The 26,070-nt window shown below is 41.9% G+C and overlaps 1 protein-coding gene across 1 annotated transcript; it reads left to right on the top strand.

The window, feature by feature from the left end:
* The first annotated feature begins 2,643 nt into the window (after nucleotides 1-2,643).
* Nucleotides 2,644-26,070, top strand: DNAJC5 (DnaJ heat shock protein family (Hsp40) member C5). Its single transcript, XM_041458318.1, has 7 exons — nucleotides 2,644-2,678; nucleotides 3,736-3,845; nucleotides 9,910-9,977; nucleotides 14,770-14,909; nucleotides 17,102-17,315; nucleotides 18,362-18,533; nucleotides 19,241-26,070. Exons 4-7 carry the CDS (start codon nucleotides 14,803-14,805, stop codon nucleotides 19,342-19,344), a joined length of 597 nt encoding a protein of 198 aa, XP_041314252.1. The 5' UTR covers nucleotides 2,644-2,678; nucleotides 3,736-3,845; nucleotides 9,910-9,977; nucleotides 14,770-14,802; the 3' UTR covers nucleotides 19,345-26,070.

Raw genomic sequence — 26,070 nt, 5'->3', positions numbered from 1 at the left:
GCAGTTTTATTTATGTAGGCCTTTGCCTGGGTCAGTTTTCAGAGAATTTTCTTTACGTATTTGCTTCTCATGTCTCGAGGATTTAGGGACATTTACTGGAACGTAATTAAATGGACATTTACATAATTAGGTTTAAAGCTGCTTGTGGAAAGGAGGGGAATTTGGGGTCCAAACTCCAGATGTTGTGGGCAGTTTCTAGTGGTAATATCTGCCATAATCTTGAATGTGCCAGGTGCAGGAAATTCCTTCCACCAAGGCTAGGCCCCACCAAATGAGATATTTGTAATTTCAGGTTGCTTCCAGAGTTTCCTGAGGGTAAGCAATTAAGAGATTGTTGTTGAAAATATTTTGAGCAATGTCTTAATTTTTCTTCTCTGTAGTTCGAAGGTCATCATGGGAACTGATGTTCTTGCTTCTGATAGTTAGAAGTACAGGAAGGGGAATGAGCAGACAAAATGGGATGTGTAAGATCCTGTTCAGAGCCTGGACTGCAGTCTGCCTTTGGGAGACATGTGACATTGTGATAAAAGCAGGTGGAAGTGGAATAAAATTAATAAGTGTTCATGTGCTTTCACAAAGGCCATATGGGATCCCTGTGAAATCATCTGGACAGGGAATTGAAGCAGTGCTGGGTTTGGTTTTTTTTAAGATCTGCTCTAGTGCACATCCATCAGGGGCTGGAGTTATCCCAGTGCAGTTCCAGGTCAGACTGACAGCTTTGATCTGACACATTGCACCCATCTGACACACCTCACCTGACTTGATCTGTGTGGCATTTTGGGCAGGGGCCCTTGGTGGGTATGGTGAGCTGGGGAAGAGGTTTGGAGTGGTTGGTGGGACCTTGGTTGGAGGTCCTGGATCCTGCACTCTTCCCAGCACTCCCTGGCATCTCCTTACCTGCTGTTCTTGAGGAGGAGGGAAGGGACCATGAAATCCACTGAAATCCGAGGTGACCTGTTTCTGGGAAGCTATAACCAGAAATATTCCTGTTTTAAATTGAATTTAAAAGCCGGATTCAGTTACTGTTCAGAGCAGTGAATAGATTTAAGTTCCAGGTCCATTCTGGATTGTTGTTCTTTGAGAACTTGAGGAATATTTTCTGTGTGGTTTCTAACAAGCTCCATTGCACAGGGGCCCTGCTTTCACCACATGTACAATTCTGAGGTGTTCTTGAAGTCTTCTGGTCTGAGTGATGATGGAAAAATAGGGTCTGAAGCATGTATTTTCTTTAGAAAACTTATTTTATCATTTTGTTCTTTGGTTTGACAAATCACTGGTCAGTCAGTCCTTCTGAAAGCTCTCATGGTGTTGCTGGGAAATAACATTCTTGCTTGGAGTAGACCATTTTTATCACAGAGCAAAATAAATGCATGTTCCATAGAAGTACTTTTGTCTGGACAGTAACTAGTGAAAATATTTATTATCCTTAATGAAGTCTCACTTTTTCTTTTCCTACAAAGTTCCTGATTTCCACACTCGCTCACTTCATTCTTGTTGCACTTTTAGATTGGCACAGCATTGGCTCTTGACAGTTGACTTGGGAGAAGCAGGCAGTCAGAATTAATCAGGTGTTTGGAAGGTGCACAGGGTAATTTTCCAAGCCTACCTTACGATTTCCCTGAGTGCTTTGGACAACAGGGCCAGCAGCCAACATGACTTTGTTATTGGGCCTGGCATGGAATATATGTTGTGTGCAACATCCTGGATGATGAAAACCCAGCATCTCCTGTGCTTGTCCTGTAATGCACAACTCCTTACCCTGGTTTCCTGCAGCTTATCTAAAAACCACATTTCTTCCTGTGACTTGTTTTTTTGATCTTTTCCATATAAAGGCCAGGGAGTCCCTCTTGCTGTTAAAAAGAATCTGTGATGACTTTCACTCTTCTTGCTGTTTTAAGGCTGGTTAAATGTGTAGATGTATGAAATATTTTTAAATAATCCTAAATGAGGAAAGGTGCTGTTTTACAATTAATTTTGTTCCTGTTAAGGATCTCCAGGAGGACATACCCTTGGTTTGGGGCATACATGTAGGAATGACCCTGGTTTAACATTGTACTGATGGCATCACATCAGGGGTACAGGCAGAGTGAAGAGACATCTGTCACGCTCCAGTGTTAGTGAAAATCAGAGAGAGGAATAAAAACATCAGTCAAAAACTATGCATAGGGTTTTCTGACTTTATTACCAGTTATTTAGGTGGAAAAAAGACTAAATGTGATCATTCCATACTTTGTGCTGAAACTGAAAGGCTTTGGGAATGGCCTTTGATTAAGTGATTAAATTATGCCCCAATATAATATTGGCCTTTTGGTTCTAAGCCCTCTGAAATGTGACTCCTGTCTGAAAACCTAGTGTATAAAATCTACATGTGTTCTAATTCTTGCCCAATTACAGTGTTAGAAAACTCAATTACAAATAAAGTCTGAGCATGGTTTTTCCTGACGTGTCAGGATTTTAACCTAAGTCTGTGGTCTGAAATTCAAGCTGTCTTTACTTATTAAATCACCAGTGAGTTAGTGGGAAAATCAGTAGGACAAACACATTCTTTGTTGCCCTATTATTTCTAAATTATGGACTGGCTTTTTTTTTTTTTTCTTTTTAAGCAGCCATGAAATACTGTTGCTAGACTGAGTGGTGGAGCTGAGGACATCCTTCATCAGGCAGTCTGCAGATTAAATGTATGCAGAGTGAGAGAACAGGGGAAATAAATATCATTATGGTTTGTGGGGGAGTAGTATAAAATAAATCTTTTTGTTGGTGAAACCACACTGTATGGTTAGAAAATACCAAAGAGTTTGTCTCCTGTAAGAGAATGCCAATTTAAATTAAAGCTGGTTTTAATCCAGCCCTGTGATTTGTTTGGGTATTTGTAGCTGAAAGAGGTGACTCCAACATGCAGGGGGTGTACTGGGTATTATTCTGGGGATATTATAAGGATATTGTGACATTAGCATTGTATTCATAGGGATGAATTTGGGATCACTAGGGAGTAAATGTGTTCTGTACCTCAAGGTGCTTTCTTCTGTGATTTACTGTGTGTTTGCCCCTTCATGCTCTGGTTTAATTCACCTGAGAATAAACAGAAATATTTGTAGTGAAGGCATCACCTCTGACATCACCCAGCCTTCAAAAGGAACTTGGTTGAATTTTGCTTCCAAAACAACAAGTAGAAGTTCTGGGTAATAAAAGCTGTGCTGGTCAGTTCAGATTTTATTGTGGAATTCTGTGGTTTTAAGCCCTTTCATGCTTCATGTCCATGTGCTGGGGATTTGAATGGGGCAGGTATGAAACTCATCTCATCGTGGCTTTTAGACCATTTTCTGTAACACCTGACCCCACCCAGAGGGGAGAAATCTGTGGCATGAAGTGAAGAATGCCTTCCACTACATATATATCTATATATGTCTCTTTCCTGGAGATAGTCTCTGGGGGTTTGTTCGGGTTTTGCTCGCCCCTCCCAGTGCTCAGAGGGGTTTTACCTACAGTCTGTGCCCCACTTCTAATCAGAGTACCCCTTGCTCTTGGTGATGTTTTATTGGTTTTGTTTTTATTTGGGTTTTTGGATTGTTTTTTCAAGCCTAAAATATCTTTTACAACACCAATTGCTCAGTTTCTGTGAGGAAGTGAAATAATCAAATAGTCTCTTCCCCACCCTCCACAAAAACTGGGGAAATCCAGTTGAGCAATTAGGAGAAGTGAGCATCTTTAGATATGCTTAATTTTTTAACTTTGCAGAAGAAATAATCTCTGGAACTAAAGCCTTTGGACCTTAACTGAATGGATACATGTGCTGCTTGAATAATTATGCTTCACCTTAGGCTGGAGGACCTGATTGGATACAAGAGGTAAAAGTAAATGGGGAAGAGGGAAATTCACTTTCTGCCTGTATTATTAAATAAATAAGCTTAATTTTTAGAATAAAACCTAATATCCTGTGAAATAGGCTCTGACAGAGGCAGTGACGTTGGGTTCCTGGTAATCACGTAAAAGCATTTTGGCTTCTCTGGTTGTGAGCTGGCTGGGTGGTTGTGTCTGGAAAATACAAAATCCTTGTAAGTTCTGCTGCTCGATTCTGCTTATTTTGCCTTTTTATTCATAACTTTTTAAGTGAAAGGTTTGTGTGCTTGGTGGGAGACAGCCATTAAAGAGCAGAGATTAATGATCTGCAAATAGGTGAAGTTTCTCAAAAGGGAAGCACCAGAGTGGATCATTTTAGATCAGGGTGAAGATACGAGTATTGCCTTCAGTTGTTGCCATAAACTGGTCTTCATTTTTGCTTTTTCACTCATTAAAATAAAGTCTTCATTTCAAAATCTTTAACAAAAACTGCTTATGATTAAAACTGCTGAGAGTGTTTATAGTGTTTATTTGATGACAAAGCAATTCTAACACCAAATTAGGTGTAAAATAATTTTTTGTATATGTTGTGCAGTTTGTAAGGCCATACTTTTACATTGTTTAAATTGTGTGTATGGGGAAACCCTCATTTACCTTTTCATCTGCCTCACAATTGATAGGAAAAGAAAGTAGGAATGACCTTTTTCCCCCTCCATCTCTTACTGCTGCCCATGAGCACAGAGAGGAACCACCTTCCCCTGCCCTTCCAAGTTAATTTCAGATAAATCTTTTTCTTGCCCTTTGCCAACCAAGTTGTAATTTGAAAGATGTGTTCCTTTCTGTTCCTTTTGTGTCTCAAACTGCTTATTTGGCTTTTGTACTGTTCTTTATAACCTCACTTTGTTCCTTCTTTTTGACCAGGCAAAAGCCTCCTGTGCTCTAAAAAGGGGCTGCTTGGATCAACATTGTCTCCTTAAATTCTCTTTTTGTAACAGTCTGTCAAGGGATTCATGTTTTGACAACTAATGTGATTTTCTCAACCTTTTCTTACACAAGACAATAGACTTCTTTTTTTCTTCCTATTTAAAAGCCTTTAGTTGTCTTACCTACAGGTATGACATAATAGTGTAAATCTCATTTTTATGTGAGTAGACCCATCTGTTCCAAGAGTTCTTTTATATTTTAAAGGTGAGGCTATATTGATATAGTCATTAACAGTATGAGGGCTTTTTAGTGATGTAGTTTATACAACCCACTTAGCAGAAATGGGGCTTTATGTCTTTGAAGAAGTTGAAGATACTTCTTCAGAAAGGTGGCATCAGCGTCACTCATCACAGCAGGGAGTGTTGTGGGTTGTCTCATTTGTTCTAGTGAACTTGCAGTGAGTAGTCACAGTGATTCAAGAACTATTTATAGAGAGGAAAAATTAAGAGTAATAATGAACAAAGCAAACACAGCTGCTGATTTTTCAGAGATTTTTAACTGAGTAAGCAGATGTGGGTTTTTTTATAGCCATGTGCAGTTTGTGATGCTTGCACTCTGCACATAAACTCCTGTGATGTCATAAACAATGATTCAATATTGCTGAAAGATTAAATAGCAGCAATGAAATCCTAAGTAGGGAATCCACTAACCCCATCCCCACAGGTTTTTAGAGTAATTATTTTAATTGAGGAGAGAGGATAGAAAATACAAATCCATTACTTCATATTTTCTCCCCTAATATGGAAAGCCTTCTTTAGTAGGTTTGAATCTTACTCTTGTGTAGGGTAAAAGGTCACAAGTCTTTATAACAGGTTGGTCAATCAGACTTAAATGGTTACATTTTAATCTGCTAAGCTCATTATGGAAACAACTCTGTGTCGCTGTAGTTAAGTTTGTCACAAGTTTCAGTGGAACCTCTCTTGCAGTCAGCAGTGGTGGATGTTATGTCAGTTCAAACATGAATTTAGCAGAAAAATTGTATTGTTCCATATTTCAATTATTTAAAAGCTGTGTGTTTCTATTTTTTTAACGAACTCAAGAGAATTTAAGGAAGGTTTTAGTGTCACAGTCTTTCAGTGTAGGAGATCTGTCCTCTGTTCCCAAGGCAGATGGATTTGGACACAGTAAAGTTCTTTTTTTTTTTTTTCAGGAGATGTATGCATTTACATTAATTCCCTGGATACTCAGCTTTCCATCAGGGCTTAGATGTTAAAACAGAATGTTTTTATGGATATGAGATCTCTCACATGATCTTTATCAAAAGGTCACAAACTGAATAGCAAAGTTCAGCTGAAAGACTTTTGTGCTGTGATATAAAAAAATATAAAGAACGCCAAAACACACTCTTGGATGCTTTAATGAAATATAAAATGTTGATCCTCTGATTAATAGGTCAAAAATCTTTATTTCAGCTTTATTAAGACAGTTACAGGGCGAAGAAAAGTGCTTTAAAATAGTAGTGGTCTTCTGCAGGCACTTGTTAGCCAGATTGCTTTCCCTTCAGCTGTTTTGCATTGTTCTTCCAGTAATGATTCATTTTACAAGTCATGTAAGCAAGAAGGGATGTGAAAATAAAGACTTTGGAGTTTCTAGTTTGTATATTGATTTACTTTGTTTTATTTAAGTGCAGCCTTATTTCTTTAAGTACTTGCTAACCATGATACAGCTCCTGTACATGGTGGAGATGGATTATGAAGCCATGTATGCTGAAGATAATTCCCCTTTCTGGTAACAACATATGGAGCAGGATGAGGACAATAGCTGAAAGACTTTTGTGCTGTGATATAAAAAAATATAAAGAACGCCAAAACACACTCTTGGATGCTTTAATGAAATATAAAATGTTGATCCTCTGATTAATAGGTCAAAAATCTTTATTTCAGCTTTATTAAGACAGTTACAGGGCGAAGAAAAGTGCTTTAAAATAGTAGTGGTCTTCTGCAGGCACTTGTTAGCCAGATTGCTTTCCCTTCAGCTGTTTTGCATTGTTCTTCCAGTAATGATTCATTTTACAAGTCATGTAAGCAAGAAGGGATGTGAAAATAAAGACTTTGGAGTTTCTAGTTTGTAGATTGATTTACTTTGTTTTATTTATCTTAATTGCAGCCTTATTTCTTTAAGTACTTGCTAACCATGATACAGCTCCTGTACATGGTGGAGATGGATTATGAAGCCATGTATGCTGAAGATAATTCCCCTTTCTGGTAACAACATATGGAGCAGGATGAGGACAATTCTGTCAGTAGAATTATTCAGTAAAAAGAGTTATCCTGCATCACTCAGAGGAGGTTTGAGTTCTCAAAAAACACATATGTTTCTCTTCTTGTCCAGTAGAGCTGAGAACATGTCTGATTTCTGCAAGGAGAAGGTAGTATCTGTCTCTTGGTTAGGGCAGGAAAGGGTGCTGAGCAGATTTATGGTTCCAGTTATGGGGAAGATACGACAGTACATAAATTGGATTCAAATTTGCAGCAGAAATAAGGCTGGAAGAGCTGGTTTTGCTAAGAGCAAAATGGTTGCAAGAGCATGGAACCTCCCGAAGCAAATTTCTTCCTCTGTGTTACAAAATTTACCTCAGTTTTAATGTGTTGCTGAATTCAGTTGGCCTTTGTGTAGCTTTGCTTGTTTTTATCTTCATCGTTCTTTAATCTTTTTTCTTCTAATTTTCATACTCATTTCTGTATTTTCTGATTCTTCAACAGTTATGTATTCCTGTCCCCAGACTTCCTCCTTTCTTGTGTGTGTTGTTGAACCTGGTGTCATGCACTGATGTGGATTTTGAACGCTCCTGTTCCTTTTCCAGCATCTGTCCTTTCATCTTTGCTTTTGTTTGGATTGTGAATATCATGTAATAAGGAGGGGAGATATTTACAAGTAATTACAAGCAGGGTATTATGTAGAGCTCTGGGTCAGTGGATCTGGCCTGCTGAATAATGAGATTGGATGGGGAGATCAAAACATTCCTGAGTCACTAAATTGGAATTGCCAGTTGCAACAGAAACTGAGGGAGTGAACCCCTGGGAGGTGCTGGGCTGGCTCAGTGCTGGCAGGGAGGATGCGAAGTACCTGGCATGGGTTTCTCATGTACTTTGATTTTTACAAGAAGCAGTTTCCTTGGGAATTTATTTTTGTCTTGTTTGGTTATTTTCAGCTGTAAATCAGGCTGCCTGCTCTTAATGGAACTTGGTGTTGGCATAGCTTTGAGACTGAAGGAAATATTGCTGCTTGCATCCAGATTAAGACAACATTTGACTGTATTTTGAGTCTCTGCATGGCTGGTTATTATATATATATAAGTGCTGTAAAAAATACCAACTTTTTTGCTGATGGAGTTTTGATGAGGCCTGGACCAGGATCTTATATTTGAGCCTTCTATCCACACATCATAGCATGATATTTACATCATTACATGCCCAGTTCTGACCTTAGCAGGATAGCTCATTTTTTCAAAGTACATTTTTCTCTAAATTACATTTGGACCTTGCTTTTTTTCCCTGTTCTACTCATATTATTTCCATAAATTGAACATACTTTGACTGTCAACATTTTTGGATCTGGGCTTGCTGTCTGAAACAGAATGAGCGGCACAGTTAGAGGTGGTCTTCATCTGGGTAGGGAGCCATAATTCTGGTTGCCAACATCATTAACAATCTGCAGCTTTCCAGAAATGCTTAAATAATGTTCTTGTGGATTATTTTTAATGAAGAAAGCTGTGGGCAGAGAACCTGGGAGCTTCTATAGCTTCACAAAGTAGGAGATTTTTCCTTGGGGAGTGAGCCCACCCCCTAGGATTGCACCGGCTCTGAGTGGGAAAGTTTAACTCCCTGCCTTTCATTATTCAGGAAAAGTCCTTTGCTGGTTCCTATCAAAGGAACTAAACAGATCCATTAACAATAAGCTGATTATTGAGTTGTTGCTTGGTTCATTCATACCCACTTAGGGATGTGTTGCTGGATCAAGCAGCTTCTTACAGATGGCACCAAGCAACTGCTGTGGGCAGCAATGCCAGCAGCTCCCTCGGTGTATTCCCAACATCTCTGTTTGCCATGCTGGAACCTTCCAGCCCATGAAAGGCATAATTATTACTTCAATGGGGAGTTTATTTCTCAAGTGATTTCAGAGCTTGTTCTCTGAAAGCATTTGAAAGGGTTTGTGTGACAATTAAGTGATGACTTGCCAGGTAAAAGCTGCTCTGAAGTTCCGCTCACGAGGTTTATTCTTCAGTCATCTAATGCATAAGTGACTTTGTGATGGGTAATGTGGGTTAGATGTGTCCTGCACCTGCTTAATCAGAAAAGTATTTTAATCTGTTGCAGTGAGTTTCCCTGATTTTTTCTGTAGCACCATGTAGCATTTCCTGGGCTGCTCTTGCCCCTTTGCTCTGTTATTTCCATGGGATGGCTGATCTGGAGCTTGTCTGCTGGAAGGCTGAGTGTGTGCTGCTGGGTCATCCCAGGTTCTCTCCCTCCTTGTACACCAAAATGAGACTGCTTTTCATCTGCATCAGGATGAGGGAATCCAAATTGGGTGACACCATGGTTTTCTTGATGGAAATCTGTCGTGGCAGGAGGAGCTGGTGCTGCTCCCCAGAGCAGGCTGTGCCTGCTGCTCCAGTGCTGGATCTTGGGGTCTGCTGTGTTGGCTAAGCTGCTTTACAGTCTCTCTGACAGCACAACAGATTACCAAGACTTGAAAAACATGCTTCTCGTGTTCTCAGTACATATATTCACAAAGGCCTAAGTTGAAAAAGTCCAAAGTCTTAAACAGATAATGGTTATTAGAGTTTCCATGCAGCTGGGTAGGTGTGCGTCTTTCCCATGGTAAAAGTTGGGGAAAAAAGACTGAAGCTCTGGTTCAAACCATAGAGGCCTTGATTCTATGTTTTTAAATATTTGTCATTTATTTTGACAGTTTATCCATTCTAAAGACAAATATTTACATTGTGGGGACTTATTTAGTACTTGTGGTACAAATATTTGTAAAACACTTCTGTGTTTTTACTGTCCAGTAATGTGATGATAATTTATCAATGAATCCTCAACTTCAGAATTGGTGAACAACTAATTTGCTTTTTTTTTTTGTCTTTAGGAGAATCAGTTTTAGAAGTGTGTGAAGGTTGCTATCACTTACCTTAGAATATTCAAAATAGACACCAGGTGAGTTCTGGATTTTTTTATTTCTTGTATCTCATTTAAATGCAAAATGTTGCTGAGGAAACAAAGTTTCCTACAAAAATCTCTTACTACCTCAGGAAGCCAAGGCTAAAACACCTCATATTTTTTTGTGGTAACACAATCTTGTATATGCTTCTCTCATCTCCCCTTTAAAAATATTTTTCTTTTTTTTTTCTCCCTTGAAAAATAGCAGATTGTGAGGACAACTTTAAGTGACTCTGAGACAGATGGACAGGATGTGGAGGCCAGTGGTGCTTTTTCCTTTCTGTGACAAATCAATATTTACTGAAGTACTTTCAGGCTTGGTGTTTTTATTTAGAATTTTACTGATAAATACTGGTTGGGATAGAATAATTCAGTTTTAGATTAACACCTGTAGTTTATTTTCTGCACTGGAAATCTGTGCAAAGCTGGAATCTTAGCTTTAACTAACGTTATAGTTTACCACTTAGCAGCAGTGCTTTGTGGAATCCAAATCTTTCCTAAAATACTTGAGTGCTTCCTAAAGTTGTATAATAAAGTATCAACTAGACATTTTTGTAAGAGCTGGCAAAACATCCTTTCCAAGCTGGACTCTTAAATCATCTTTTAATATGCTCTTAAAACTGTAATTGTAGAGGGCTTGACAGCATTCCTGATAGTTTGTGTTACAGACGTGTGCAGGGCTGGGCTGAGCTGGGACAGCAGCAACCTCCTCCTGTCCAGCACTCCAGCACTTCTCTGAGTCTGTCAGTCATTCCTTCTGGTTCTTGTCCTCCCTTTTGGGGATTCCTCTGTTCTCTGTGTCACTGGTGATACTTTGGAAGACTGCGAGATTGTTGTGTGCTGGTTTTAACCAAACTCCTTTGCAAACAATATTAAGGTTAATAACCTCCCATTATCCTGTGTCCAGTGGGTATCATTCACTGTGTCAGCAGGAGGTGGATTTTCTCCTTCACAGTGGGATTTCACTTTCTGGAACAGCTGTTTCCAACCAGATTTCCCACACTGTATGTAGACAGCTCACTGTAATGCTGTGGACAGCACCTGTGTACAGGTCTGGGTGTTGGCACATCCATTCAGGGAGTGATTTCATTATTTTATTTAATTTTTTAGGAACTTAAACTGATGAGTATACAGGCATGGAGAAAATTAGAATTCCAGAGATTGTGCTCCAGCTGGAGGTCTTTAAAGCTAAGCTTGTTTGGTGTCCTGTGCCCCTTTTGATTTTGATCAGTGCAGCTGAACAGTCACAACTCCTTCCTGGAGCAGCCTTTCCTCCAGCAAGGAAATTCAAGGGACAGCAGTGCCTGTGTGACTTACACAGGGGAGATGGGGAAAGTGGTAGTTGAGAATTAGAGTTTCCAGAGGTTTGTTCTGGAATAAATACTCAGTGCTTCAGCCCTGGAGGGAGATGAGAAGAACTGCTGTTAGTCTGCTTCCAGAGGCTAAAGGCACTGGCATATTGTGGCTGTTGTCCATGGAATGAGCCTTCCATCCCTTTATTTCAAGGCAGCCCTTCCTGGATCCAACAGTGGTGGTTCAGTGTTGTCCCAAGCACCTGCTGTCTGTGTGAGCAGGGTCAGTACCTCCACCCTCCATTCTGCCACACAGCCCAGCATGTTTTCTAGGGAAAATGTCACTGCCAGCTTCCACTGAAATTCTTTGCAGCATCTTGCAGCAGATCAGATGGAGTTTAATTCCTCCTTCCCTGCTTCTGGCCACCAGATCTGCTGTCACCCTTTTCAGTGCAGACATCATTTGGGATGTTCTGTGAGTATTTAATTCCCTAAACTGGTAGAGGACTATTGATTATTTTTTCCTTGTCTGTAATAGCGCGTTGCCATTTTAATGAGTTAAATACAACTTCCAAAAGGGTCAGCAGACCTGGCAGAATCTAAGGTATCACCAGTTTAATGAAACTTGATGGGGTTCTTTTGGGAAGCTGAAAAGCAAATTAGTGTTTCTAAGGTTAAATTTTCCAGGGATGTATTTAGAACATTAAGGCTGACTTCCATAAATAACCTGCCAGGTTTAATCTGAGTCTTTTCAGCAAGGTGGTGCTGAAAGCAGTTGCCTGTCGTGGTGGAGCTGACTGAGGCAGGATATTGTGGTACTCAGATGGTTAAACACTCTACTGCTTAATCCAGGAGATTACCTTTCTCGAGAGCCTTCCCAGAGAAACCTCTTCAGGGCATCCTGCTTGGTTAGAAAAGGGAGCAGATGGTTTCTTGCTGCTGAACACAACAGTTTTTAAAAATATGGGGCGGCTTTCAGGATTGTGAATTAGAGCCACGTGTGAGAACAGCAGAAATGATACCTGAGTTTAGGGAAACTCAGAATTTAAACAACTTGCACCTTTACTGTCTGTTTCATATTTAAAAAGCCAAAAGTTGCATTCCTATTGATAATACTTCTCTGTTCTCTTAAGTAAAAAGCTTCCCAGATGAATTCCCATCCCTGCCTTCTCCTCCACTCTTCTGCCAAGGCCAATGTGTCCATTTCATACCAGTTTGGAGAAATAAATGTTAACATCCCATTAGACCAAGCTGTGGATCCCCAGCACTGTTCAGATGGAAGCAATTAAGGATGCAGCAGTGTGAAATTGTATCCCTGTGCCTGCAGACTGACTGCCTGGGTCAGGCTGAATTCATTTTTGTTAAACAAATTGGCCCTAATTGAGCAGTGCAGATTTTGTTAAGCAGAACAAGGCCACGTTGGATTGATGTTACAGGAAGCTTGTTATGCTTAAATAGAGCTGCAGCTTTTAGCAAAAATGTCCATAATGCCCTGGAAGCCCCTGTTTGAAGCAGTATCTTCAGAAGGGCTAAATCAACATGTAAAATTCCGATCAGGATGCTTTTTTTACCTCCTCCTGACTTCTCAGGTCCCTGTCCAAGAGCAGTAGTGACAGACACTGCTTGGCAGGGAGCTGCTGGCAGGCGCTGGTGTGCTGGAGCTGCTGGGAGGTTCCTGGGAGGGTGGGAGGAAGTGATGATGGGCACAGAGCAGGAGGAGCTGAGCAGGGAGCCTGGGAAGCAGCGGGAGCAGGCTGCTGTCATTAGGTAGATTATCAGAGACACGTCAGGATCATCAGTGTTTGACCTCAGCTCTGGGGCAGAGGGGGCTGGGAGGCTGCCTTTGGGAAACCTGGCCCAGAGGATTGCCTCTGCTGTGTGCCTGGGTGGAGGGTTGCTTTCCTGAAACATTTTCCTTTCCCTGAATCAGATTATGCCCAAGTAAGTGAGTTGTTTGTGTTGTGTCTTGCAGCACTCAGTAATTTTCCTCCCATACAGAAAGCTTTTGATACTGAGCAGTGTCCTTGCAAAGAAAATATTTTCTCTCCCTACCACACATTCACCTTCCAGATTTGCGTTGTAGTTTGAATTTTTAGCCAGAGAATTAGAGTTTAGACAAATTATTATTAATAGTAATAATTTATAGCCTCCTATAGGAAGCTTTAAATTAAACTGGGTAGAATTGCCAAAGGCTTCTTGAAGGAGATTACATGAGACTTTGGTTGAGCCACTGTATTCCAGTTAAAACAGCTGGACATGGTGACCAGTGTTAAATGGATGTAAAGTCAGAGAGGCCAAGTGAGGCAGAGAATCAACAGCAGGGTCTGAGCTGAACAAGACAGTGGTGATGTGTCTGTCCACATCCTTGTCACTTGGTCCCCTTTGTGGGTGTGACAATTCCCATGTGTTGGGAGAAGCAGAGGTGTGGTCACAGCTCCACCCAGGCAGCGCAGGGGGAGAGGGCTCAGGGCGTTGCTTTCAGCCAGCCTTGTGAAAGCTGAGGTTATTAATTTCTTATATAAGACATAGGGTTAAATTAGAAAAGTCTACTGCTTTAAATATCTTTTTCAGAGGCTGCATAATCTGGTGTGGGCTAATTGTAATGACATAATCCAAAAATAGCCAATAGTCTTTTCTTGGATGCTCATCCTGGCTGCAGTTCTGCAGCTAAAGAACAGCAAAGCTGATCTCCTCAGGGTGGGAGAGGGCAGAACCAGATCTGCTCCTGGCATGGCTCAGGGGACACCTCTGGGGTCTGTCACATTTGGATGTGGAGCAGGAGGTTAATCCATGTGCAAGTAGCATGATTTTAACTAGAATGCATGTTAAATGTTGGATCCACAACTTTAAATTATGAGAGAGGGGATCTCCTCTCTGGGCAGGCATTCCCTTTTTCCTTGTGGAATGCACAGGCTTGGTCACACTGGATTTGTCTAAGGATTCTGTTTGACCTGGTGCTGGTGATAAGATGGGAGACTGGGATTTGGGAGTTGTGGGGAAGTTTGGTTTTTTGGGGTTTTTTTAATGTAATTTCTGAAATAGAAAATAAAAATAAAGTCGGTTACTCCGATGCTAGTGTGGTGCAAAAAGGCAGCCTCAACAGCAACTTCTCTGTTGCCATGTGGTTTTTGTAGGTATTATCTCAAATACATTATCTTAATATTAAGACTAAGAAAGGAGATGAAGTGACTTGAGAGATGGGTTATGCAGTACATGGCTATAGCTGCACCACAGCTCTTGATTTGGGGTTTTTGGAAAGAAGAATTGATTCTATACAGTGGGGATTCAGGGTGGCTGCTGTTGTGCCAACAATGTAATAGTTGTTATAATTCACAGAATTTTATAACTTTTTACCTTCCACACGTGTAAAGAACCTTTCAGAGCACATTTTATAAAAGCTGAATCTTGGTGTGTAGACGATGTTTTTGAGGACAGTTTGCTTAAAGAGGTCTGTTTTTTTTCCTTGGCTTAAGCATTTCTTAATGTTTATTTTTTAGCAGGGGCCAGTTCTCTCCTCAGGTTAGCTCAAGATGGCAGACCAGAGGCAACGCTCGCTCTCTACCTCTGGGGAGTCCTTGTACCACGTGCTGGGGCTGGACAAAAATGCCACTTCAGATGATATCAAAAAGTCTTACAGGTAACTTTTACACCTGTCCCAGTAGCACAAATGGCTTTAATTCAGTGTTCAGCAAATGATCCATTTATGTAGGAGCCTCAGTTGGTTTATTTAGACCTTTTGCAAGAGAAATATACGGGAAAAACAGTTGAAAACATGGTTGCTTCTTGTAAAATAGGGTGTGAAAACATGCCTAGGTTTTTCATTTTTCCATCTTGTATCTAGTAAGTGAAATTCTCAAATGCACAGTGTCATTCTGAAAGGTCCTTGCCTAGGTTTGGGCAGAATTTTAAGAGTGTGATCAGAGTTAAACTCTTCCTGTTACGTAGCCTTGTATCGGTACCACAGATGTGCAGAACTGCCCTGCTGTCCATCATTTCCACTTCTAGCACAGGGAGATGGAGTTTAAAGATACAAATAAGGATGAAAACAGAGCCTGAATGATTACTTTTTCCTGGAATTCTGTTGAAAAGTTCTTATTTTTTGTGGAGTTATTAGTTTAAAAGATTTTTTTTTCTGTATCCCTTTCCTTAAGAGTTGGACACATGAAATGGCTTCATACTTACCAAATAAAAACTACAGAAAAAGAGTCTTGGAACATCTTCCTTTGCCATAAATCTGCTTAAAGGCAGCTTCTGCTGTGACCAGTGGCAATGTGTTTGGATTACACTAGGGGTCAGCATCATCTTTCCATGAGGATACTCATTGTCAAATTTGTTTTCCTTTAACTTGTACCAAAGCCTTTTCCCTTCCAAAGTTACATGATGGCAACTACATGGTGAAGTCTAGGAAAAAAACAGGTCCACAGATTCTCAAAAATAAGCTTTATCTTCCTAAAAGCTTTAAATGGGAGTTGGAATAGTTTATCTTCAAGCAACTGGAAAATAATTTTACTGTCCTGGGAAAAATACTGTGAGTTTTTCATTTGGAGGAACAACCCCACAAGATCCTGGGGTGAAATGTAGCTGCTTCACACTTCCCTGAACCTTCAGCTCATCTTGTTTCCTCTGCTGCTCCTTTATCGTGTTCAGTCTGAACGTCCTTTGCTGGCCTGGGGGCTGTGGGATTTGTGTACATGTAGGAAATGGGAAATAAAAATATTTAATTATCGCAGCCTGACTAAGCCCTTTCCAGGTTTATAAAACTTCCTGTGATTATTTCAGCCCTCACTGAGGCTGGGGCACAAGTGGCAGCTGTGGACATGATTTACTGGGGCAGCATCATGCACAGTGAAGTGTCCCAAGGGCACACTCAGGCTGGATTTAAATGCTGTGAGATACTCACAGGCACATCCAAGTGCTTGCACACATCTTTGTTTTATGTTTGTCTAAACATTTCCCCACTGCAAAGCTGACATGTAATTGTCTGCAGACTCCTCTTGTCTTTCTCACATACGTGACTTTGTGGTCATTTTCTGTAGGAGGACAAGTACCTTTTGTGGTGCAGGAGATCTGCCAGCATGTGGCTCCGTGTCATTTTTCTACTTGGGAGCACGTATTTTCTCTTCATAAGGAGGTGTTTAGCCAGTTATTTCTACTGATGTCTGCAAATAGCCCGGGCCTTGTGAGAGCTAGCACATTTATCAATGCTTTATCTGATTTTTTTGTTATTTGTAAGAGATCTGGCCTGATTAGGGGAGGTACGTTGTGATTTCCTGATGTCTCGAAACTCAGAAGTGTTTTCTATTCTAGCAAAGCTTGAACTGAAAAGTACTTTGTTCCTGCACAGGAATTGGTGAATTAACCACAAGTGATCATGTGTTCTATTTTTGTGTTCAGACACTGCAGAAGCAGCAGTTCAGACACTCTTCAAGCAGCTGTGGCAACTTGCTTTTATTTACTCTTTGGTGCTATACTTTAGACTTGTGGTGTGTCTCTGCTGTAGCAGGAGCAAAACTTACTGGTGGAAATTGCTGGAGCTGAGGATAAAAAACCCAAACCTATTTTTATTCAATGTCTCTTATTTTTTTCCACTGGATTTCCGAGGGTCAAATCCAACAGTCTGAAGTCAATCCTGTGAACTCAGCTAGACACTGCTGTAGCCTTTTATTATCATCTAAGGAAGAATCATCAGGGAAGTTGAATCACAGATGAAGGAAAACAGTTGCAACTTAAAAGTCTCCCTTGAGTGGCAGGCTACAGAATTAGAAAAAAAATAAATCAAAACAACAGGAACCCAAACCCCAGGTTTTATTTTCTTTTTTCTTTCTGCAGGAAACTGGCATTGAAATATCATCCTGATAAAAACCCTGATAATCCAGAGGCAGCAGAAAAATTTAAAGAGATCAATAATGCCCACGCAATATTGACCGATGCCACAAAGCGGAACATTTACGATAAGTATGGGTCTCTGGGGCTCTATGTAGCAGAGCAGTTTGGTGAAGAAAATGTGAACACATACTTCGTGCTGTCCAGCTGGTGGGCAAAGGTAAATACAAGGGCACAGGAGTTATTCTGGATTGGTATTGGAAACTCTTAGAGAGCTCCATTTGATAACTGTTCTTAGTTTTGCCTTTGAAAATTGCTGAATTTGTGACACCAGGTTAATTATCCTTCTCTTACTGCGTTGTGATTCTTGAGTTCAGGAGTATTTTTCTGGGAACTTCTAGTGATACAGGTCTAATAAGCAAGACCTGGGTTACTAACTGAAGCTTGGACTCTTCTAGTGGATTTCAAATAGATGAGAATTTGGGATGTATTCTCTGATAATATCTGGTCAATATTTTTGCAGAATGAGTCCTGACTGTGAACTTCAGCTCACAGAAAATCTTGCATTTCATTGCATGGGTCCAGTTTTCTACCCTTTGCCAGTGTTGCCTCCATCTCTTGATCCCCTAAGGAAGACAATAATTATATCACCATGCTGGTTTGCTATCTGTAAAATTATTTTTTTCAAACAATTGCACAGTGACCTATAGGAAGACTTCAATTTATCCCATTGTCACTGTGATAAGCACCTGGCAGACCTGGCTTGTATGGAGGTGCTGTGCTCACATGCTGGGAGCATCAATCCTCAGCCATGCCCGCAGCCTTGGGCTGCTCCAAGTCCCTGCTGTAGGTACATCATGGCCTGTGCATCAGCTGATACAGCTCAGTCGTTTCCAGGGTTATTTATGCAAGTTACAGCCTGTCCTGAACTGTTGTACCCCTGGATTTTAGTACAGATGTGCTTATTAGACCTGTACCTTCTTCCAGATGCAGCAAAATAGTCCACTTAACTTAAATTGTAGAAATTACTCAAGGAAACCAGGCTGGCAGTGTTCACCTCGGTGTAATATGTGGACAGCCATAGCCACTTTTGCACATAATTTGAAGTATTTCTCAGTGACAAAGTACAAAGCTGTAGCTACTAAGTTCTGTCTCTGGTCTGCTGTGGTTTTGCTCTCTGATTCTGTATCCACATCTCACAAACTCTGTGGTCATGGCACAGTAGACACAGGTTATGACTATTTCTGTGTTTTCTGTCCTCTGCAGGCCTTGTTTGTGTTCTGTGGGCTCATCACAGGCTGCTACTGCTGCTGCTGTCTGTGCTGCTGCTGTAATTGTTGCTGTGGGAAGTGTAAACCGAAACCTCCCGAAGGCGAAGAGCAGGAATTCTACGTCTCTCCAGAGGACTTGGAGGCACAGTTGCAGTCAGATGAAAGGGGTAGGTGAAAATGCTGTGAGCTCTCTAGGATGAACATCAGTCCCTGCTGGAGTGCTCAGTGAGCTGGTTGAGAAAAAATCAGGTTCTGGGGTGTGGATGATGAGCAGGAAATGTTTGTGCCACGAGTTACATGGGTGATGCTGATAGCAGAGATAACTAAAAACACCTGGAGGGTCTTCACTGAACCTAGCTGGGATCAGCTTCAGAGCAGTGCATGACCATCATTGTGTTCCTTCCACATCCTGGGGTAACATTTGGACCAGCCATGTGGGATTGCAGAAAGGGGCTCTTGTACCCAAGGGCTGGGGGTGTCAAGGCAGCTTTAATTGTGTCAGGTGTAGAGGAAATGGCACTGCTACCCTTGTAGCTCTAATACTGCTTGTGAAGCTATTTCTGCAGAATTAAACCAATAATTTAAAATACTGTAGAGCCTTGTGTATGTTCTGATGACATTTTTAATGGAGGCTGCTGAATGGTGGGTGAGGAGCAGCAGCTTTTACAAGAAAAAGGAAATGGTAATAAACGTTCCACATGTAGAGTTGAGGTGAATGCTGTTGTGTGCACACTGAAAATCAGGGAATTAATATCATGCTCTTAAAGGAGTGTTAAATGGTGTTATCAGAGGGTCGTAGGGAGATGTGCTTACCAAAACATTCAGTGCTGTGTTTGTTCCTTGGTGTGCTAAGCCTTTTGTCTTCACTTTTCAGAGGCCTCAGACGCACCTATTGTGATACAGCCAGCATCAGCCACAGAGACAACCCAGCTCACAGCTGACTCTCACCCCAGCTACCACACTGATGGATTTAATTAAGTTAAGGAAACACTATCATTAGAATGGATAAAAAAAAAAAAAATACATGGCCAACTCAACACTAGAATCATGAACATTAGAAGTAGAGAACGGGGAGGGGGAATAATTCTGCCACAGTAAGAGGGCAGCTTTCCAACCTGCCGAAAATATTTTGTAATCCCTTCAGCCTTTTGTCACCTTTCAGTGTCGTATCTCGACGATACGTGAAGTGCTGTAGCATGCAGTATTTAAAGCAGTTTAGCTACGGTCTTATTTGTTTCCTTTCTTTTGTTTTTTTTTTTTTCCTCCTGTTTTGTTTTGTTTTTTGTTTTTTTATAGCATGTATGGAGTTATGTTAAATGTCTGTGGTGTAACGTATTGAGTTGTCACAATATCAGTGCGATGGAGACATTCTGCATTTTAAGCAGTGGTACTGGCCTAAAAATGAGATTTAAAAAGTGTCATAGAAGCCACTGTTCTTCTGTACAGCTGAGCTGTTGAAGACCTTTAGAAGTTGAGGATTTTCATTTGAGTGCAACAAACCAATTCTTTCATTCCTCCTTCTATTCCTGCGTTATTATCTAAGCAAGTTTACAAAGCCAAGAACCAAAAAATGCCAGTCCTGCAGAGCTGGAGTCCTCTCTAATGCTGGTTTTCAGCTTAAATAAATCTACCTTGAAAAATAAAAAGGGAGAGTTGCCAATCTTTGAACAGTAAATTGAACAGCTCGTTGTGTATGAGGCGATCTCCAGTGACAGTGGAACCAAAACCAACTGGGAATGGGCTCCTGTGGTGGTGGCAGTGGGATTTTAACTCCAAGCACAATTCTGTTTTGATTTGAGTTCACTTGTTTTCCTGTAATGCTAAAGACCAAATAGTGCAGCTTTGTTTCTGAATGCATGAGAATCTTAAAGTGAAACTGGTTAACTGGCTCTCACTGAGCAAATGGTAAAATGCAGACAGTAGGCAACAGCAGAAATGTTTGAAAACAATTGATGTTTAAAATTTTGTTCTAATAATGTGAGACTTTAATAGGCAAATGGGGTATTACATGTCTTTTTTTAAAACTTTTATAATACACTAACCCTTTAATTTAATGAACATCTTTGTGGAGTACTTAAATGGGTTTTAAAGAACAAACCACCTTTCTTTGTGTTTATATTGTATAATTTGCACATTGTCTTGCATTTAGATTGTTTACACCAGTGTTTCTCTTTTCTTTGGAACAACTATGTGGAAACCACTGAAAGGTTTCCTGTACTATTTTGAAACCAAATCAAGTCTGAATTCTGTTCTAGAAACTGTGGTTTACTGAGGTTTAACTGTTAAAAAGGCATTTTAGGCAGCTGCTGAATTACTGGCGTATTTTGTTGTCAATAGTCCTGCTTTAGGTGATCCAGAGTCAGATCTAGAACAGCTCCAGAGAAGCCACCCTTGGCACTTAGAGAGGTTAATTACGGCCTCATCAATTTTAATCGTTACGGTTTTATATCACAATCCTCTGCTGTCCCTTGTACCCCCATCCCCCTGATCTGTTTTCCCCTCTTTCTGTGGAGGGGCTGTTGGCACCTTCCCCCCGTGCCTGCTGCTCCCTCAAAGCTCCAGGTGGTGCTTTGAAGCAAGATAAAGATCCATTGGTCTGCACAAAGGCTGCCAGGAAAGGGCAGGGACCCAGAGAACTATTCTGAATATATTTTCCTGCTGTCTTTGCATGAGCAACGTGAAATCTGCCATGAAACCATGTTAAACGTGCTGGGTAGGAGAACATGTTCTCCCCAAGGTCTCAGTGCTCAGTGAGGAGTGTTTGCACACCCAGACTTTGCTGTGGCTGTTGGTACAAGCACATATTTGCCTGCATGGGAGCTTGCTACAGATCAGCATGATTTTAGTACCATATCCAGCCCCCAAAATTCCCCAAAAAATCTGTTACTTTTAATTAATGGCTCAATTTCAGCAACACACTCCTTAAATAATTTCTTCTTTGCCCATAGTCCTTACAGACCTGAAATGTGGCGGTTTAGTGCAAGATCCTTTTAATTTCTCCTGACTTGGATGGCCTTGAGAACATTTGCATATGATTTGGCTTGAGGTCCTTATTTAGTTAATGTCTTTCTTTGACCCCTTGGAACAAAAAGCCATTTTTAGGCTTAAACCCAATATCATTTTGTCTGTCCCTGTAGATTTTGCCTGAAGCCTGTTCTTGGTGTAAAATTGCACTCTGGAATATGGTGGGGCATGTGCAGGCTTTGTCCTCTCATTCACTGGTTAAAATTGCCTGTATCTGCAAATTGTGTTCTTGGTAAAAAAGAAAAAAAAAAAAAAAGGTATTGAGGTTGTTTGGCTTTGTAAATGAGTGTGGCTGATAACAGCCGGTGAGTGAATGAGGGAGAGGCTCTTCCCTGGGAGCTGTTCCATTCCCTGTCCCTGTGTTCATCTCAGTGGATAACACAGAGATGGTTGCTGGGTGTTGCTCTGCTGCAGAGCACCTTTGCCCCCAGTGCTGGGGGCTGGTTGCCACTGTTAATTTGGAATAATGCTCTTATTTCTTAACCTCTTTGGGCTGTTTCCACAGAAGTAGAGAGGCTGGTGGGAAGTTGTGGCTCCAGGGAGGTGTGTGACACACCTGGAGTCACTCTGCAGGCTCCTGACAAGGGAACTGAAGTGTGGGCAGCACATGAGGACCAGAGGCAGAACAGTTATCTGTGGGGAAAGATGACATCCAGGATAAGTTTGCAGTTTTAGATCTTTGCTTAGCAAGGGATGAGTTTGGAGAGAGACTGCTTTCCTGTTGGTTCTGTCTGTGGGTGGTGTGTGAACAGGAAATTAGTCTGTTACATGCCAGAGTGGTGTTAGATGCTCCAAGGGAGACCATTCTGAGATCTCACTTACAGGGAATGATGGGAAAACATAATTCTAGAGGAATATTCATGTTTTTTGAAGCTTTTGCAAGTTTGCCCATGTTACTGCCTAATCTCTGAGTTTGGGATTTTTGTGTATTAGTGAAGTTTTTCTTGAACTATGTAAGGAAGTGATTTAAACATTCCTTCTTTGAAGCCAATACCGTGTCATGGCACATAAGTACATTAATGCCCACTTTTCCCCTCTTGGAGGGAAGGTGCAAGAGTACCCTGGGCTCTAACACGAGTTGCACTTCATTATGGCCAAGTAGAATCCTAGTAAATGCAAAGTTCTATTGGGAATAATGGTTTAAAATCTGGCAGAGAAGCTCAGACAGCAATTCTGAGCTTGGGCAAGGGGAGTTGCAGCATCCCAGTGCTGCAGCCTGACCTGGCTTAGTGCAGAATGTTTCCCTCCAAAATCAAACCTGACCACTGTCCATCTCAGTCCAGTGTTTTGCCAGAATTAAAACTTGAGCTTGGATTTTATTTATTTATTTGTTTCTTTAAAGTTGTATCATTTGTACAAGTTGCCTGAGTCCTCCATTCCAGTCGTTCGGACGCCTCCATCCAGCTCCTCCAACCTCTCCAGCACTGATCTCCTTAGCACTTGTAGCTCCATTGGGGTGAATCCCAACTGGAGAGTTTGGTGTTCAGGATACTGATTTATCCATGTGTTGCATGGAGAGCCATTCCTAGCTTGGGTGAGGAGGGAAAGCTGCTGCTGAGAGCGCTCAGGTGCCAGCTGTCCCTCCTGCACATGAAGCTGCTGGAAAAGGAGGTGCTGGATCTGTCCTGCCCATCCTCCCTAGGGATTGGAACATCCTAAACGCACTGTACTGAAGGGGCATTGCACCCCTTAAATGCCAGTCTCATTTTGTTAGTGATATTTGTAGGAAATTCTTAAATATTTATCTGTATATAAATTTATGTAAGACCTCAGTGGCATCCCATAGGGTGTCAGATTTTGCTGGTCCCATGCAGTGGTGTTTTAGAGCCATGTTCCCTTTTTAGTCTTCTTTTTAGATTTGTAGTCTTTTAAAACTGCTTTAGATATTAGCACTCCTAGTGTTCTTAAAGTGGGATCCTCTTGGAGGTTTGGAGGGGCAGAACTGAGGAGGAGGGCTTGGGCATGGCACAGAACACCCAGTCCTGCAGCAGGGCTGTGGTCGGGGGAGTGCTGCTCTCCAAACCCTTCCTGTCAGCCTGTAAACACCTCACACAGGTGTAACCAGGGCAGGAGCCTGACAGAAAAACTACTCCTGTCCCATCTGTGAGGCAGTTTAGTGCTGTGGGGGGGACACCTGTGCACTCTGAGGGGCTGTTCCAGAGCATTTGTACCATGCATGCTCCTTGAGAGACGCACCTGCTTCTCTCAACAGCTTTGTGCCCTTCCTCTGGTGCCCTTTGATATTTTGCCAAGTTCTGGATAATTTCGGAAATTTATGCTGCAGGTTTTTTGTACCCAGTGCACCTGTATCTTGGCATCATGTTTAACAGGTCACTCTGGCAGGGTGGTCAGGGCAGTTTGCAGCCCCCACCTCGTGTCAATAATTCCGAATGGTGTTTAAATGCATTAATCTTGGAGCACTGAACCGTAACCCCCCAGTAATAGTTTATAGTGTCAGGTCGATATAAACTTCACATGCTTCAGCATCTGGTGCTGCTTCTCTGCATTCTAGTGGAGATCATCTAGTTTGTAGTGTCTCATTGCACCAACAGCTGCTTAAAATCTCTCGAAAGAATTGTAGCCAGTAGCTCACCAGGTGGCAGGAAATTTGTCAGTGTTCAGCTCCCGCAAGATCCATGGTCGCCTCCACGAGCTGCCTTTGGAGGCTTTCTGGGACTGTCTGGGACTCAGCAAGACTGCAATTCCTGTGTTCTTCCAAGAAGACACTTCCTTTATGAGGAGAAGCCGCGGGAGGGAAGCTGGCTGTCTGATGTTTGCACAAGCCAAATGCCAGAAATCTGGAAGATGAACTTTCATTATGCCAATGTTACATGCACAGTTCATTTTGGTGTTAAAAGGATAGATGCTGGGAATTTCTGGTGGTTATATATATATATGTATGTATATGTATAGAGGAAGCTCTTATATAAACTGGCTGTTCATTCCCGAGTGCCGTTGTCTTCTCTGCTCCCTCTCCCAGCCCTGTGGGTGTTCTCTTGCAGTCTGTGAGCGGTTGCTTGTCAAACCATTCCAAAAATTTAACAATCTACTTGAATTCCATGAGCTGCCCCTTGTCCCAGCTCCTCTGGCTGGAACAGAGCTCTGCCTGCTCTAGCTGTCCTTAGGAGGAGAGAAGGGAGAGCTGGCAGAGGGCACAGAGGCAGCTCTGGAGTGACTGGAACTTGTGCGGCTGGCACGTGGGGTGTTTAGATGTGGTTAATGTGCTCATCACTGAAGCTGTGATAGAACACATGGATTTGGGTTTTTTCCCTAGTTTTCACCACATTTCCCCCCGGAGCGGGGCTGGGTGAGCTCACAGAGCAAGGTCCACCCTGTGCTGAGGGCGTGGGCTGCAGCATCACGTGTGTGTATGTATGTATATATGCACATATGTATATATTTATACAACAGGTGTGCACCTTGGGTTTTTCTTTGGTGGTAAAAACGTGAGATTTGGCTCCAAGTAGTGCTCTGAACTCAGCCAGACAGGGGGAAGGTATGAGTTTTGTGTGGCCACAAATTTGTGCTTCTTTGCTCTCAGCTGCAGGAAAACCCAAACCCGACCTGTGGGGTTGAGGGATTGGTGAGGACATGGTGAAGGAGCCTGTTGTATAAATAAATGGGTCCTAGGAACAGGAGAACCATCTCCTGCTCCCCACACCCTGCTCGGGGAGTTCCCACATGAGCAGCATGGGGTTTGCACGGCTGGATGCTGTCCCTCCTCTTGCACGTTGGTTCCATAAGGACTTGGGAGTTACTGAAACTCCTACACCTGAAGCTGGCAGTGATCCATGTGAAGGCACAGTGGTTGTGGCTGATGCACATGTGAGTCCCACCACATCCCCTCTAGCCATGCTGGATGGAGGCACCACCGCCCTCCTCCTCCTCAGGCTGTTCCGGCCACGCAGCACACCGGGGTTCCTGCTTCACAGCAGAAATGGGGCAATACTGGGGAGATTTTTACTGCTGGCACCGCTGAAGTTCTGTTTGTGACCATCACGGCTGATGAACTCTTAAGTTTGCCAATTCCAAACGTGCTGTTTCCGTGCTGGATGCTGAGCTGATCGCTGTCATTCCTTCCTCCCTCTCATCCCACTGTTGCCTGCCTTGCTGGGGTGGGGTGTGGATGGGTCGGTTGCTGTCACCGCTGACATCCCAGGCGGTTTATGTTCATTTTGCATGTGAGCAAGGCCCTGAACTGTGTAATTCCTCGTGGGGTTTGGTTTCCTGGCCCCTTTATGGAGCCAGAAGGAGCTGAGGATGCCGGGAGAGACGCGCCTGCATTTGCACTGCACTTCAACTCGGGTGGGGGTGGGGGATAGAGGGAGCCCATGTTTAAAAAAAGAAAAAAATAGTAAAAAAAACCCCAAACCAAACCCACCACAATCGAAGTATAAATGCATCTGAGAAGCAATTATAATATAGACATATATCTATTTTGTTATGTTACTAAAGGACCATACTTTGAGTTGTCTGTAAGTAGACGTGGCTGTCTGAACTTCGTGGATTGTAACACTCGATACTACTGAGCTCCTGTACATACCCGCAGCGACGGCAGAAGGAATTATTTTCTGTTTTAGCATGGTAATTTGTGTCTTGTATGTCCGAATATAAACTAAAATAAAGATTGCTAAGTTATCGGAAACCACTGTTGTAAAATAAATGTTTTCAATGCAGAAA

The sequence above is a fragment of the Pyrgilauda ruficollis genome, unplaced genomic scaffold, assembly GCF_017590135.1.
Source record: "Pyrgilauda ruficollis isolate IOZ18807 unplaced genomic scaffold, ASM1759013v1 scaffold127, whole genome shotgun sequence".
NCBI classification, from domain to species: domain Eukaryota; kingdom Metazoa; phylum Chordata; class Aves; order Passeriformes; family Passeridae; genus Pyrgilauda; species Pyrgilauda ruficollis.
This window is presented reverse-complemented; position numbering and strand designations above follow the sequence as displayed.